This window comes from Thunnus thynnus, chromosome 12, assembly GCF_963924715.1.
Source record: "Thunnus thynnus chromosome 12, fThuThy2.1, whole genome shotgun sequence".
NCBI classification, from domain to species: domain Eukaryota; kingdom Metazoa; phylum Chordata; class Actinopteri; order Scombriformes; family Scombridae; genus Thunnus; species Thunnus thynnus.
The window spans coordinates 2,268,192-2,284,624 of record NC_089528.1 but is presented as its reverse complement, the minus strand read 5'-3'; the positions used below and the strand labels follow the sequence as shown (position 1 = coordinate 2,284,624).

Here is a 16,433-nt window from a genome sequence, read left to right as displayed (position 1 = left end):
ACAGATACACAGACAACAAAGGTACTACAGCAAGTATTGCTAGGCTGTAGTCTACTGTCTAAATGGTAACACCTCATTTGGATGTTAGAATGTAGTGGGGTTTAGCAGATTGCATGTATTATCAAGTGTTCACTGCGGAAACATCAATGCCCAGATTATCACTCAGTACCACACCTATAGAAAACAACCACAGACAAAAATGTTCCACTTGTCTGGCCAATCAACGCTTACCTTTCCTTTAATGGAAAAGTCTGCGCAGGTCATGATGTCTATAAGTAAGATCTGTTTCTCTGTCTTGTAACTCTTGATCAACATCACACATGGACAAGATGCACACTTTTCTGGTCTTTCTGTTGGGTAATTCACTTGATAAAATTTTAGATGATTAGGTTACAATTATTAGGTTTCATTATGACAATCAAACAATACCTATTCTCGTTGTTGTTGCTGTTAAGCATCTGCTGTGAAAATCATTTAACATTGTGCAAATTTTAACCTGCTTTTGTGATTGTGTTTGTATTCCAGGAGTTGTTTCCTGCAGTCAGGATCAGTCTTCTGGATCAGTGTTGGAAGTGACAGTCAGACCAGGAGACAACATTACTCTCTACTGTGACTGCAAATTATCAACAGGAATATTCATAGTGTGGTACAGGAACTGTTCTCATGAAAACCAGCCGTCTCTTGTTTTAAAAACAAAAACAAGTTCACTGATAGGCGCCACTAATACTACTGGTCCTCTGCAGCCCTTCCACCATTTTCATTTTGTGAGAAACTTTTCTTCTGAATCCTACGACCTTCTCATTTTAAACATCACTACTTCGGATGCGGGTCTCTACTACTGTGGAACTGAACAGACAAGAGTGGAGAAAGTGGAGGATAAAGAATACATTAATCTCAGATATGTTTATGAATATGGCAATGTCACAACAAGGATCCTAGTTGGTAAGGAGTTTGTTTTTTTTTTTGTCTATGAAATATCTGTGAGTATGGTTGGTTTCAAGTAATGTAATCATTTAACTGAAATATCTAGGGTCTGAAGTCCACCATATTAAAGTGCACGTACAACATGTATGTGAAAATTAGCTGCAACAAGTTAAATACTGTATAATTATTTGAGCAAAGAATTCCTTCCAAATAAGTGACCTCTTCATTGTGAGTCATTCTTAAATGTGCACCAAGTATTTTTCATAACTTGCATAGTACTGTAAGTTTTGGAATGAATTTACATTTGAGATCTGAGAAAAAAGGCCTGAACAGGGAAAAAAAGTTTCACATTGCACTTATTGCTGGAATAAGCTGAAAATCCATTATTCAAATGAGAATGATTATGAATATTGCTTTAAAGGCAATGCTCAAAGAAGGCCAACAAGGCAGAGTCAATACTGTACCAAGAACACTGAACAGAGCTCTTGGTAGACCAGAAAACAATGACATGAAATGTATTTTTTTTTCTTCATCAGAAGGTCCTGTGCAATTTAATTTAAACCAAACAGTTTACAGAAATATCTGTATTCCCTGATTACTGTGGTCATGAACAACTACATACATTTTCATTTTTGCAATTTTTTTCTATGAGATCAGAGTTTAATCAAGCAAACTAACTCAACTTTGTGTTTGATCCAGAGCCTCGTCACTATGACACTCTACAAGACTGCGATTCGTGCTGGACGCTGCTGTTCTCTATGTGTCCAACATTTGCTGTTCTCTCCTCTCTCCTTTCATCTCTTTTGGTTTATCGCCTTTGTCAGAAAGCAGGTAACTACTGTATATGTTACTTTTTATGTTTAACTTTTTGCCTTCAATAGTTCAGAAATAATAATTAATATTTAATCTACAAGATGAATTTTGAATTACACAGAAACCTGGATTTAGATAAGCTCTCTGCTTGTAATTTATTATGTGAGTTTGGCTGTAACATGGTGTGATGATCCTTTATTTATTTCTGCAGCTAAAGAACCTCAGATTGATGAGCAAACAGCTGACACTAGAGGTCAAACAAGACTGAATCAGGTAATTTACAGTACTTTAATGAATTCTAGTTTGTGGGGTTTTGTTGTTTCATACTACACTCATCTGTTCATTTTTGCAAATAAGTGAACATATGTTACACTTACAGATGAGACACATGATATTAAAATAAATTTTAAAGTTTTCGACAATAGTTCATAATGAATCATATAGTTAGTATTAAATATGCACATGGTCATGATTCTAAATAACAAATGTCAAATCATAGGGTGAAGATGTGTGTTATGCTGCGCTGGAAATCCGTCAGACATTGCAGAGACCAAAGAAGAAGAAAACTCCACGTTCCGACTTCAGCATTTATTCCACCATCATTTATTACAGAGTGTAAAGCTACACAAGAAGTTGTATAATGAATTAATTAGTGGTGATACATATAGCCTAAACATATAGACTATTTAGCTTAGATTTAAGCAACAGTCATTACCATCAATAACTGACCTGTTCTGACTTCAGCACTTATTCTGCCATCAATACTTCTAGAGTGTAAAGAGTCACAAGAAGTTGTATAATGAATTAATTAGTGATGATACATAGAGACTATTCTGTAATTTAGCTTGGAGTTAAGCAACAGTCATTACCATCAATAACTGACCTGTGAGAAAATGTGTATGTATAAACTAGCCTATTTTTTGTGAAGGTTGAAAGAAATTGTTTGTTTGGAAAAGTTCACACTAAACTCTACTTTTTGTGTCAATTCTCCAATGAGGATAAATATACAGTAACTGTTGTTTTGCTGTATTACTTAGTAGTTCATGAAGTCATCAGTGCTTCCACTGTGTACTTCCACTTCAACTGTTACTGATTGTTTCTAATTGTTTTGGACTTTCCTCTGTTAGTGGCCTGAACCACAATTTATATGAATTCATTCATGTGTTCATTTGTTCATTCATTCTTCTAAGAATATACATGCTTTTATCTCATCACACCGGGATTACTGTAACAGTCTTTTTACATGTCTAAATAGAAAAACTGTCTCTTATTGATGTAAATGTTATCTTTGCACAGTTACTAGCATAACTGATTGTCGGGGACATCTGTCTCCACCACAGCCTGCTGAAGGTATTGAACGGCTTCATTTTGCACGTTTCATTGTAGATGTTGAGAACACAGATCATCCTTCAAATCACACACACAAACCACAGATGACAGAAAAGCTTCTGGTCTGTTTTGTTTTTTTCCTCTGGATCATTACATTATTCTAACTCAAAAATGCTTTAAAATGGTTCACATTACAATGGTATACAGTAAATCTCCACTGACTGTTGATAAGGCAGATACTATACAACAAAGCCAGAATGTAGCAGCTCTGCAGCCACCACAGCTACATTTAGATGCACAGTGTATTTCTGACTATGTCACAGAGTGACCACAACATAACTTCATCAGTGACACCTTCTGCACTGTTTACACACTTCGTGTTCATGTATGATGGATGATTTTTTTATAAGTACAATATGAATTTTCACTTGTTCACACATTAATTAACAACTGCTTTTTCAGAGACACGTAGGAATGGTATAGTCTACACAGGAGAACTTTTACTTGAAGGGTTTTCTTGAAACAAACAGAGGAGGGTAAAGAAATGGTGATGGTGTTATCTCTGAACAGATAGTCACATTAGCTGCATGTGAAACTCTCTTGACCTCTAGTGGAGATGTTAAGTATTGAATCAATAAAAGGCACCAGAGGAGGTTTGACCCCATGTTGTCAACATCACTCTAAACTAGATGACAAGGGGTCATCTTGATTCTAAATTGTATATTATCTTCGTTGTTAATTTAATACAGTTGCTGCAACTTTGCATTAAAACAAATATTTACATTGTACTGTTTTGACCAGAAAATCCAAATCAGTGGAGAGATAAAATGATGAGAAGAATTCCATAGATTCTTACCTGGAATTAGAAAATATTGAGCAAAGTAAAACATGTAACAATGTACTTGAATATGAAAACATCTAAATGCTCTCAGCCAGAAACACAACAGACATGTTTTGATCTTATGAAGACATAAACCTCTGTTTCACTCTTCACAGTGTATCCTGTATGTGGTGAGCAGAGTGATTTTTAAACAACAGAGCAGGTTGCTGAGCAGATCACACCTTACGTGCACACCGACACAAACATGAGCAGCGTGTAATTGAGCACAAACAGAGATATGCACTGTATTAGTTCAGAATGAGTAAGTTGTTTGTTGTTAGTTGTTGTAAGTTATGATCATGCAGCTCATGTCCAAATAGTGGTTTCTGATCCATGCAGTTAAAAAGGTTTCATCAAGGGTCCAGATGTTTTTTCATTAAAGAGGAGTTCAAACTTTCAAACACAATAAAGTCAGTAAAAAACAGTAGTATTTACATCTACTGTGACATTACCCCAAAACATTCTTCCTAAAGACTTTACAGCCTTTTAGCTTGATATTATCAATTTAATGCAAACATAAGCAGACAATAGTGTTTCACTCCCTCTAGTGGATCACATCCCTGTTGGAGTAACAGTGACAACAAATTGACCATCTAGAGTCTAACAATACTACTGCTGTACAGTGCACTATATATCTGTGTCATGTTTTTATACCTTTGCTTAATTAGAAGGTCTATTTGTTGTCTCTGTACATCAGTATATTCATAAGTATAAAAAACACTTCTGTATTGGCTCCTCAGTTGGAATTTGCAGTGTGGTTGTTTTTATCAGGTACTTTTCCTCAAATGTCTGCTGAAGAAATCTTTTTAACCTTAACATCAATGCAAAAAGCAACACTTACCATTGCACCAATAGAAAACAACCACAGAAGAAGATGTTCCATTAGACTAGCCAATCATGACTTACATTTCCTTTAATGGAAAAGTGTGCGTTGGTCGTGACATCCGTGAGTAAGAACAGTGTCGCTGCCTGTCAGCTACAGGTCATCATCACACATGGACGGGCTGCATGTTTTTCTACTTGTTCTCTTAGGTAATTATTTTGATTTTGAAACATTTTGAAGATTACATTACAATTGGTCCCATTTTGACAATTAACTCATGCAGTAACCTGCATCTTTTATAACGTGAAATGTTGCACTGTAACATTTCAACCTGCTTTAATTGTTGTGTTTGTATTCCAGGAGTTGTTTCCTGCAGTCATGATGGGATCTCTGGATCAGTGTTGGAGGTTACAGTCAGACCAGGAGACAACATCACTCTGTACTGTGACTGCAAAACATCATCTGGAGTATACATAGTGTGGTACAGGAACTGTTCTCATGAGAACCAGCCTTCTCTTGTTCTGACAACAAAAATTGAAGACATAGACGCAACAAAAATTCAGAATCCATTCCCTCGTTTTCATTTGGTGAAGAACGAATCCTCTCACTCCTACGACCTGCTGATCATGAACATCACTGATTCAGATGAGGGCCTCTACTACTGTGGAACTGAACAGCCCAAGGTGGAGGATGAGACAACAATTCATCGAAGACATGTTTACACTTATGGAAATGCCAAAAGGATCGTAGTCAGTAAGTAGTCTCATCTGACTTCTCTATATGTGTGAATTATCTACACAGTAGATCTAACCATTTATCCAACTAACCACCACACAGGAAGAAAATGTGGGCTTACATTAATGTGGGCATTTGAAAAATAAGAAGTAGCTGAGCCTTCATGATGTCACAGTGCACATACAAACATCATTAGCTGGTCATGAGGTTGAATCCAGAGTAAAACAACTGCCTATCTGGAAGGAAATGCTGTTTCATTGTTACAAAGGATTCCTGCCAAATCAGAGACCTCTTGGATCTGAAGTGTTATGAGTCATGATAAATGTAAAGCCAATATTTTATTTTTATTTTTCTGCATAGTGAGTTTTGAGATAATTTTCCATTTGCAGATAACAGGGTCAAATGGGGAAAAAGTTTCCTGTTGCACTTACTGTTGACGTTTATGAGCCTAATAAATCATAATTAAGACAGAAGCCAAATTAGAATGACTGTAGATGTGAATCTGGTTGTTTCTTTAGTCTAAAGGCAAATCAGAATCTGGGCCAAAGTGAAAAAGTGTATCTAGAAGGCAAACTCAATATTGCACCAAGAGTACTGTGAAGAGCTCAAATAATAATGGCAATGTAGTTTTTTTTTTTTGCTGCTCACATAAATTATAATAAACATGTGAAAAAGTTTTAATTTCCATTATGTATCTATAACATTGGAATCCCAAACATTCACTCGCTCGTTTGTGTTTGATTCAGACTCCAGTGAGCCAGATTACCAAACCTCAACCCACCAACAAGACTGTGGTGTGTGCTGGACGCTGCTGCTCTCTCTCTGTCCATCTCTGGCTGTTCTCTCCTCTCTCCTCTTCTCTCTTTTGGTTTATCAGCTCTGCCAGAAAACAGGTACTTACTGTACAGTATGTCACTTTTATCCACTTGGTCCTTGGTTCATTAGATTACTTTGATGACTAGTTCTTTAAATGTTTATAGCGTAACTTGTTATCCAGAGATATTGTCAAATTTGTATCTAAAAGCTTGTTTTTAACCTCATAACTGGCTTTAGATACAATAATTAATATTCTTTAAAGTATTTTGTGAGGTTGACTTTTATGGTATAATGATGTTATATTCATGTCTGCAGCTAAAGAACCTCAAGTGGACCAACAAAGACCTGACACCAGAGGAACAACAGGAAATCTGGTAATTTACAGTATAAACTTGAATCACTTTTCAAAAGTATGTGACTTTCTCATGACCAACATTTTCACTTGTCACACAGGTATAAATCCTGTCTCAGATAAACATGTTATCTAATTACACTAATAACGGCTGCATTTCATGCAGTAATTCAATGGTGGGAACTTGATATCGTACATAATGACTCAATGGCACAGTCATATATAGTGGGGCAATTATTCATGATGCTCAATAATTACTAGTCATTAATACGTTGAGAAAGACGTGTGCTTTTCCTGCTATAACAAGTGAAAATACTATCAATGAGAAATGTTTATTGGTTTGCATGTTTCAATTTATTCTTCACTACACAGGTCTTTCCATTTTTGCACTTAAAATATGAGATGTTTTACACTAACAACACTGATCCTCAATTATTGCTTCAGTGTGTTTAATATTGAATTATAGACAATCAAAGTAGTACATCTGTATAGTACATGTTCATGATTCTAATAACAGATGTCAAATCATAGGGTGAAGATGTGTGTTACGCTGCACTGGAAACCTGTCAGGCATCACTGAAGAAAACTCTGAGTTCTGACTTCAGCACTTATTCTACCATCATTTATTACAGGGTATAAACGGAGACAAGAAGTTGTATAATTAATTCATTAGTGGTGATACATATAGACTAGACATATAGACTATTTAGCTTAGATTTAAGCAACAGTCATTACCATCAATAACTGACCTGTGAGAAAATGTGTATGTATAAACTAGCCTACTATTTTGTGAAGGTTGAAAGAAATTGTTTGTTTGGAAAAGTTCATACTAAACTCTACTTTTTTGTGTCAATTCTCCAATGAGGATAAATATACAGTAACTGTTGTTTTACTGTATTATTTAGTAGTTCATGAAGCCATCAGTGCTTCCACTGTGTACTTCCACTTCAACTGTTTCTGATTGTTTCTAATTGTTTTGGACTTTCCTCTGTTAGTGGCCTGAACCACATTTATTTGAATTCATTGCGTTCATTTGTTCATTCATTCTTCTCAGAATATACATGCTTTTATCTCATCACACCTGGATTACTGTAACAGCCTTTTTACATGCCTAAATAGTAAACTGTAGAGCAGCTACAGACAGTACAGAACTCAGCTGCCAGGTTTTGAACCAGAGTAAACAGGTTTGAACACATCACCCCAGTTTTAGCCTCTTTACACTGGCTTCCAGTGTGTTTTAAAATTGATTTCAAGGTTCTTTTAATTAATTAAGAGGCACTGAATGGTCTGACTCCTCAATATATCTCAGATCGTTTATTCCCATACGACCCTGCTCACACTTTGAGATCCTCAGGCAGGGGCCTTATATCTGTTCTGACTCTCGGCTGTAGACTAAGAGGAACAGAGCTTTTGAAATAAGAGCCCTGAGTCTCTGAAACAACCTGCCTGAGGAAATGAGGCAGGCTGAGTCAGTGGCTTCCTTTTAATCTAAACTCAAAATGTACTTTTATCACATCACCTTCCCTGATTTCACCTGATTCTAGTTTATATTCTGTTTTATGGGTTTTGCTATCTTAGTTTTAAGTTGCTCTTTTAGTACTTTTATTCTGTTATTGCTGTTTGTTTGTTTTCCTGTGAAGTAACTGTGTTTGGATAAGTGCTAATAAATAAATAAAGATATTATTATTATTATTATTATTATTATTATTATTATTATTATTATTATTATTAGTAGTAGTAGTAGTAGTAGTAGTAGTAGTAGTAGTAGTAGTAGTAATAGTATTATTGTTCTTGTTGCTGTTGTTATAATAATAATAAGAATGATAATAATATAAGAATAGATACTGTACATCTTGTGTATTTTATTTCCCTTCACCACCTAAATAAAATATTGAACGCTGATGAGCTATGAAAATAAACAAACCTCACAAATATAAAACCTGTCTGTGGCTGTTGTTTACAATTTGCTTCAGATTCAATTATTTGATTGAAATCGATCTGCTTCATTTCATATCAGCAGTGATGACTGCTGTTATTTACACAGTTGAACCAGGATGGAAACATTTCAGGGCTGTAATGAGGCAACTAAAATTCATAAATTACAATTTTTAAATATACAATAATGATGAGATAATAATAATAATAACAAGACATGTTGGAAATTAAACAATGTACAAGCATTAATAAAAGGCTTTTTACATATAAAAGATATAAAAGATGTCACAAAGTCATTAATGAAAAAACACGTCCACAGACTCAATTCCTTCTTTAATTCATTCATTCATTCATCCCAGAATAGATGCAGCTTGTGTGTTTTATTTCCTTCCACCTTTAAAATAACTGATTAAAAACTGATATGCACACAAACCTCTAGATAGATTGTTTGTTGTTGCCAAATTTGCCTCAGCTTCTTTTTTGTAATTGAAATAGATGTGTTATAGTTCACAGAATGGCCCTGCCACCTAGTTTTTAAGAAGTTACAAGATAATACACAGTTGGCAGTTAAGCCACATCATGAAGTCCATAAGATCAGTAAGGTTTACAGGAAACCCACAATGACAAACAGCACCTCATATGACTGTAGAGCTCAACATGCAGACAGACTGAGGCTGCAGATTAGTGGCCTGCTGAAGGTATCAAACGGCTTCATTTTGCAGGGTTCATTGTAGATGTTGAGAACACAGATCATCCTTCAAATCACACACACACAAACCACAGATGACAGAAAACCATCTGGTCTTTTTTGTTTTTTCCTCTTGATCATTACATTATTCTAACTCAAAAATGCTTTAAAACGGTTCATATTACAATGGTATACAGTAAACCTCAACTGACTGTTGAACTGGGTGTTGTTAAGGCAGATACTATACAACAAAGCCAGAATGTAGCAGCTCTGCAGCCACCACAGCTACATTTAGATGTACAGTGTATTTCTGACTATGTCACAGAGTGACCACAACATAACTTCATCAGTGACACCCTCTGCACTGTTTAAACACTGCGAGTTCATGTAGGATGGATGATTTTTTGATGAATTTTCACTTGTTCACACATTAATTAACAACTGCTTTTTCAGTGACACTTAGGAATGGTATAGTCTACACAGGAGCACTTTCACTTGAAGTGTTTTATTGAAACAAACAGAGGAGGGTAAAGAAATGGTGATGGTGTTATCTCTGAACAGTTAGTCACATTAGCTGCATGTGAAACTCTCCTGACCTCTAGTGGAAATGTTAAGTATTGAATCAAAAAAAGATACCAGAGGAGGTTTGACCCCATGTTGTCCACATCACTCTAAACTAGAGGACAAGGGGTCATCTTGATTCTAAATTTTGTATTATCTTCATTCTTAATACAGTTGCTGCAGTTTTATATCAAAACAAATACTTATATTGTTCTATTAGTTTTGACCAGAAAATCCAAATCCCTGAAGGAGAATTCCACAGATTCTCACCCAAAATAAGAAACTATTGAGGAAAGTAAAACATGTAACAATGTACTTGAATATGAAAACATCTAAATGCTCTCAGCCAGAAACACAACAGACATGTTTTGATCTTATGAAGACATAAACCTCTGTTTCACTCTTCACAGTGTATCCTGTATGTGGTGAGCAGAGTGATTTTTAAACAACAGAGCAGGTTGCCGAGCAGATCACACCTTACGTGCATACCGACACAAACATGAGCGGCGTGTACTTGAGCACAAACAGAGGTATGCACTGTATTAGTTCAGAATGAGTAAGTTGTTTGTTGTTAGTTGTTGTAAGTTATGACCATGCAGCTCATGTCCAAATAGTGGTTTCTGATCCATGCAGTTAAAAAGGTTTCATCAAGGGTCCAGATGTTTTTCATTTAAGAGGAGTTCAAACTTTCAAACACAATAAAGTCAGTAAAAAACAGTAGTATTTACATCTACTGTGACATTACCCCAAAACATTCTTCCTAAAGACTTTACAGCCTTTTAGCTTGATATTATCAATTTAATGCAAACATAAGCAGACAATAGTGTTTCACTCCCTCTAGTGGATCACATCCCTGTTGGAGTAACAGTGACAACAAATTGACCATTTAGAGTCTAACAATACTACTGCTGTACAGTGCACTATATATCTGTGTCATGTTTTTATACCTTTGCTTAATTAGAAGGTCTATTCGTTGTCTCTGTACATCAGTATATTCATAAGTATAAACTGCACTTCTGTATTGGCTCCTCAGTTGGGATTTGCAGTGTGGTTGTTTTTATCAGGTACTTTTCTTCAAGTGTCTTCTGAAGAAATCTTTTTAATCTTAACATCAATGCAAAAAGCAACACTTACCATTGCACCAATAGAAAACAACCACAGAAGAAGATGTTCCATTAGACTAGCCAATCATGACTTACATTTCCTTTAATGGAAAAGTGTGCGTTGGTCGTGACATCCGTGAGTAAGAACAGTGTCGCTGCCTGTCAGCTACAGGTCATCATCACACATGGACGGGCTGCATGTTTTTCTACTTGTTCTCTTAGGTAATTATTTTGATATTACATTTTGAAGATTACATTACAATTGGTCCCATTTTGAGAATTAACTCATCAGTAACCTGCATCTTTTATAACGTGAAATGTTGCACTGTAACATTTCAACCTGCTTTAATTGTTGTGTTTGTATTCCAGGAGTTGTTTCCTGCAGTCATGATGGGATCTCTGGATCAGTGTTGGAGGTTACAGTCAGACCAGGAGACAACATCACTCTGTACTGTGACTGCAAAACATCATCTGGAGTATACATAGTGTGGTACAGGAACTGTTCTCATGAGAACCAGCCTTCTCTTGTTCTGACAACAAAAATTGAAGACATAGACGCAACAAAAATTCAGAATCCATTCCCTCGTTTTCATTTGGTGAAGAACGAATCCTCTCACTCCTACGACCTGCTGATCGTGAACATCACTGATTCAGATGAGGGCCTCTACTACTGTGGAACTGAACAGCCCAAGGTGGAGGATGAGACAACAATTCATCGAAGACATGTTTACACTTATGGAAATGCCAAAAGGATCGTAGTCAGTAAGTAGTCTCATCTGACTTCTCTATATGTGTGAATTATCTACACAGTAGATCTAACCATTTAACCAACTAACCACCACACAGGAAGAAAATGTGGGCTTACATTAATGTGGGCATTTGAAAAATAAGAAGTAGCTGAGCCTTCATGATGTCACAGTGCACATACAAACATCATTAGCTGGTCATGAGGTTGAATCCAGAGTAAAACAACTGCCTATCTGGAAGGAAATGCTGTTTCATTGTTACAAAGGATTCCTGCCAAATCAGAGACCTCTTGGATCTGAAGTGTTATGAGTCATGATAAATGTAAACCCAATATTTTATTTTTATTTTTCTGCATAGTGAGTTTTGAGATAATTTTCCATTTGTAGATAACAGGGTCAAATGGGGAAAAAGTTTCCTGTTGCACTTACTGTTGACATTTATGAGCCTAATAAATCATAATTAAGACAGAAGCCAAATTAGAATGATTGTAGATGTGAATCTGGTTGTTTCTTTAGTCTAAAGGCAAATCAGAATCTGGGCCAAAGTGAAAAAGTGTATCTAGAAGGCAAACTCAATACTGCACCAAGAGTACTGTGAAGGGCTCAAATAATAATGGCAATGTCTTTTTTTTTTTGCCACTCACATAAATTATAATAAACATGTGAACAAGTTTTAATTTCCATTATGTATCTATAACATTGGAATCACAAACATTCACTCACTGGTTTGTGTTTGATTCAGACTCCAGTGAGCCAGATTACCAAACCTCAACCCTCCAACAAGACTGTGGTGTGTGCTGGACGCTGCTGTTCTCTCTCTGTCCATCTCTGGCTGTTCTCTCCTCTCTCCTCTTCTCTCTTTTGGTTTATCAGCTCCGCCAGAAAACAGGTACCTACTGTACAGTATGTCACTTTTATCCACTTGGTCCTTCTATCCTCAGTTCATTAGATTACTTTGATGACTAGTTCTTTAAATGTTTGTAGCTTAACTTGTTATCCAGAGATATTGTCAAATTTGTATCTAAAAGCTTGTTTTTAACCTCATAACTGGCTTTAGATACAATAGTTAATATTCTTTAAGGTATTTTGTGAGGTTGACTTTTATGATGTAATGATGTTATATTCATGTCTGCAGCTAAAGAACCTAAAGTAGACCAACAAAGACCTGACACCAGAGGAACAACAGAGAATCTGGTAATTTACATTATTAATTTAATCACTTTTCAAAAGTATGTGACTGTCTAAAAGTAGAATATAAAAAATATATAAATATAAAACATGTTATCTAATTACTTTAATTAATTATCAATAATGGCTCCATTTCATTTGGTGTTTCAATGGTGGGACCTTGGTGTTGTTCATACTGACTCACTGGCACAGTTATATATAATGGAGCAATTATTCATGATGCCCAATGATTACTAAACATTTATACATTGAGAAAGACGTTGCACATACAGTATATGATGTTTTACAGCAACAACACTGATCTATGATTCTCGCTCCAATGTGTTTAATAGTGAAGTATAGACATCAAAGTAGTACATCTGTATAGTACATGTTCATGATTCTAAATAACAAATGTCAAATCTCAGGATGAAGATGTGTGTTATGCTGCACTGGAAATTCGTCAAGCGTCACAGAGACCAAAGAAGAAGAAAATCCAGAGTTCTGACTTCAGCACATATTCTGCCATCAATACTTCTGGGGTGTGAAGGACCTAACAAGTTAACATTAGAAATTAATGAGAAGAGGTATTCATAAGCCATTGTGTCATTTAGCTCACACGCTGTAGAAAAGTTGAGCAATATAGTAAAGTACAAACTCCTGCTGAAACAGAGGAATTTTTTCCTTTTTTCCTTTTTTTAAGCCAATATGAAACAATAGCACCAAAAGGCTTACTCAGCCTTACCATCCAATCAACCGTTCTCTGTTCAAGCTTGTTTTGATTTTAGTCACAGAGACAGTTGATTTAAAAAAATTAAAACATGACCTCTGATCCCTGAAGCAGATAGTTAAAGGCGATGTAGTGTATAATGCATTTTTTCGGGTTTATATTTATATTGGAGGGCTCTACTGGAATATTTTTGCATGATTCAGAGTTTAAAAGTACTGGCCCTTTATGCAGCCCCTCAGTCTGAAACAGGCCGTTTTAGCTCCTGTCTCTTTAAGGCCCCCGTCCTGATAAGCCCACTCTGTTCTGATTGGTTAGCTTCTGGAAGCTCGACAGACGGAGGCTATGTCAACAGGAGTCAGATTTAATTTATTTTTCTCAAAATGGAAACTTCTCAAATATATACGTATATCCGTACATGTTCGAGCCCAAATCCGATTCACATTATGCAATTTGACAATGCGAACAACCCATGAACCAACCTTAGCAACAAAGGCTACAGAACAGACAGACGTTTGTGGCCGCAAGATAAGAAGTGTTAATGATTTCTGAACCCTGCTGTCATGACCACGCTCATATTTTGTCTTTCCATCTCCATCAGTGTTAACATTAACTTGTTGTGCGACAGGAGCATGTGCATTTATGTAAACATGCATGTGCTGGGACAAGGAGGTGATTGGTTCACCAGGGTGTGAAGGACCTAACAAGTTAACATTAGAAATTAATGAGAAGAGGTATTCATAAGCTGTTGTGTCATTTAGCTCCAACTATGTTCCTGAATACAAATACGTTATTCAGCAAAGCACAAATACTGGGTTTTTTTATGAATGTTTGTTTCATACAAATATTTTAAAAATTATTTGTTTGCTCATATTTTGTTTTTAGAAGTCTGTGTTTTCTCTATCAACGTTCAAGATTCAAGATTTTGTTTATTTGCATACACAAAAAAACAAAATGCTGTTCCTCCCAGCCCACAATAGTGCAACAACAACAGAGAGAATAAAGAAAGTACATGTCTCAGCTAGATGTAGACAGCTCTTGCATGTTAACGAGTGACCAGCACTGATGGGAAATGAAATAATCCATTTTGCTGTCCAGAGAACATTAGGCAGCATTAACATTAACATTATCTTCAAGATACACTTACACACACCTGTTTACATGTATCTAAACAAGTGTGTGCTGAGACAAGGAGGTGATTGGTTCACCACTTGATTGGCTCCTTTAGGATAGCGGCCCACTATACAAGGTAGCGTCATCACTGCACAGTGGCAAAATGTATCTCCCTCCTCTCCTAACTGGTCACATTTATTGTATCCTCACTTTGATTACATGTAGTCTTTGTTATGCCCTGAAGTGAAAAAGCTCAATGTATTTTTATCATATCACATTGTAGACAGAGTAAAACATTTCACTGTAATTCTTGCTGTTGTGATTTTCTTTTTTTGTTGTTGATTGTTTCTAATTGTTTTGATATTGTTAGAGTTGTCCACACTGTTAGTGACATCAATCACGTTATATATGGGTTTGTTGTTGTTGTTCTTTTCTTCATAAAAAATGTATAACAGAGCAGATGCATCTTGTGTGTTTTTCTTTACCACTTAATCAGCTTTACAAAAACTTACGATGAAAAGCCTGTTTATTGTTGGTGATTACAATTTGCTTCAAGTTTTTTAATTGTAATCGATCTGTTACATTAAAAATGGCAGCGATGACTGCTTGTCTGTGTCACAACATGTTTTCAGGCAATTTCCTGTTTTTATCTCAAGTTAGCATCATCCCCCGACTCCCTGTTTTATACAGTTCCAAGTATTTGTAATGTGGGAGATGATTCAGCTCAGAGAGTAAGACTCAAAGTAATGCATGTGTTCAATGGATACGTCTTCCTTCTTATTTATTACAAACTGTTTTGTCATCCAGTTTCAAAGATGTTACCAGACAATAAAGGGTTAACAGTGAAGTTAACCTCAACCATCATGTAGCCTCTGAAGTCAGTAAGGCTGACAGGAAACCCACACTGACAAACAGCCCCTCATGCAACAGCAAACTGCAACATGCAGATGGACTAAAGCTGCAATTTAGTGGTCTGTTGAAGGTGTTGGTGCACGTCCTTACTGTGTTTTTTTTCTTGTTTTAATTTTTGGTTGTAGATTTATTTGTTCTTACTTTGAACAATTACTAAAATGAAATTGAAGTGATCATTTAAAACATGCTTTATTATGAATGTTCACATGGTACTGATCTGCACTGACTAAAAGAAAGTGGTCTGCTGTTTACTGTAGGTGTGAATGATGCTTAAGTATTTTTAGCTATAGGAAACGCAAAACACTGGTTATCATAGTGTCTCCAGTATGTCTTCTAAATTAAACACCAAAATACATTGTTGACTCAGAGTAACACATACAAGAATTTTCTGATCTATTTTCTGCTCCTATCAACAGTAATTGGGGAGAAATCATTTGTTGCTTCTGTGTCTTACAAAATTAAAATGAGCACTGTCTTAAGGTTAGGAAACCCTCGTTGTTATGGATACAATAATAACTACATGGTTAAGATTAGGTGATGATAGTAGATATGGTTTAAAAAACAGAGTTGACTTTCATTTGGAAACACGGTATGAACAGTGATCTGCTGTGTTACAGCTACTTACGGCTTCTTTCATTTGAATGTAAATGTTACAGGTATCGCCTGGCAGCACCAATGTAACAGTAAATAACCTGAAATTCAGGAAAGAACAAATGAGACCAGGAGATGTTGCTGGTTTCATCCAAATCCCCTGCCGTAATTTATTAAACCTATTTTTCCACCAAGGGCATGTCTTTCCATTTACATCA

At 35.9% G+C, this 16,433-nt stretch overlaps 1 protein-coding gene across 2 annotated transcripts; it reads left to right on the top strand.

Moving 5' to 3' along the window:
- Positions 1-4,845: 4,845 nt before the first annotated feature.
- LOC137193587 (uncharacterized) lies at positions 4,846-13,540 on the top strand. Of its 2 annotated transcripts, none has more exons than XM_067604812.1 (5): positions 4,846-4,978; positions 5,130-5,522; positions 6,251-6,397; positions 6,636-6,694; positions 13,301-13,540. In XM_067604812.1, the coding sequence occupies exons 1-5, from the start codon at positions 4,942-4,944 to the stop codon at positions 13,418-13,420; spliced, it is 756 nt and encodes a 251-aa protein (XP_067460913.1). In that variant the 5' UTR covers positions 4,846-4,941; the 3' UTR covers positions 13,421-13,540. The 2 variants fall into 2 exon arrangements, with proteins under 2 accessions (XP_067460913.1, XP_067460915.1); XM_067604814.1 differs by lacking the exon at positions 13,301-13,540 and adding an exon at positions 7,204-8,589.
- The last annotated feature ends 2,893 nt before the right edge of the window (positions 13,541-16,433 follow it).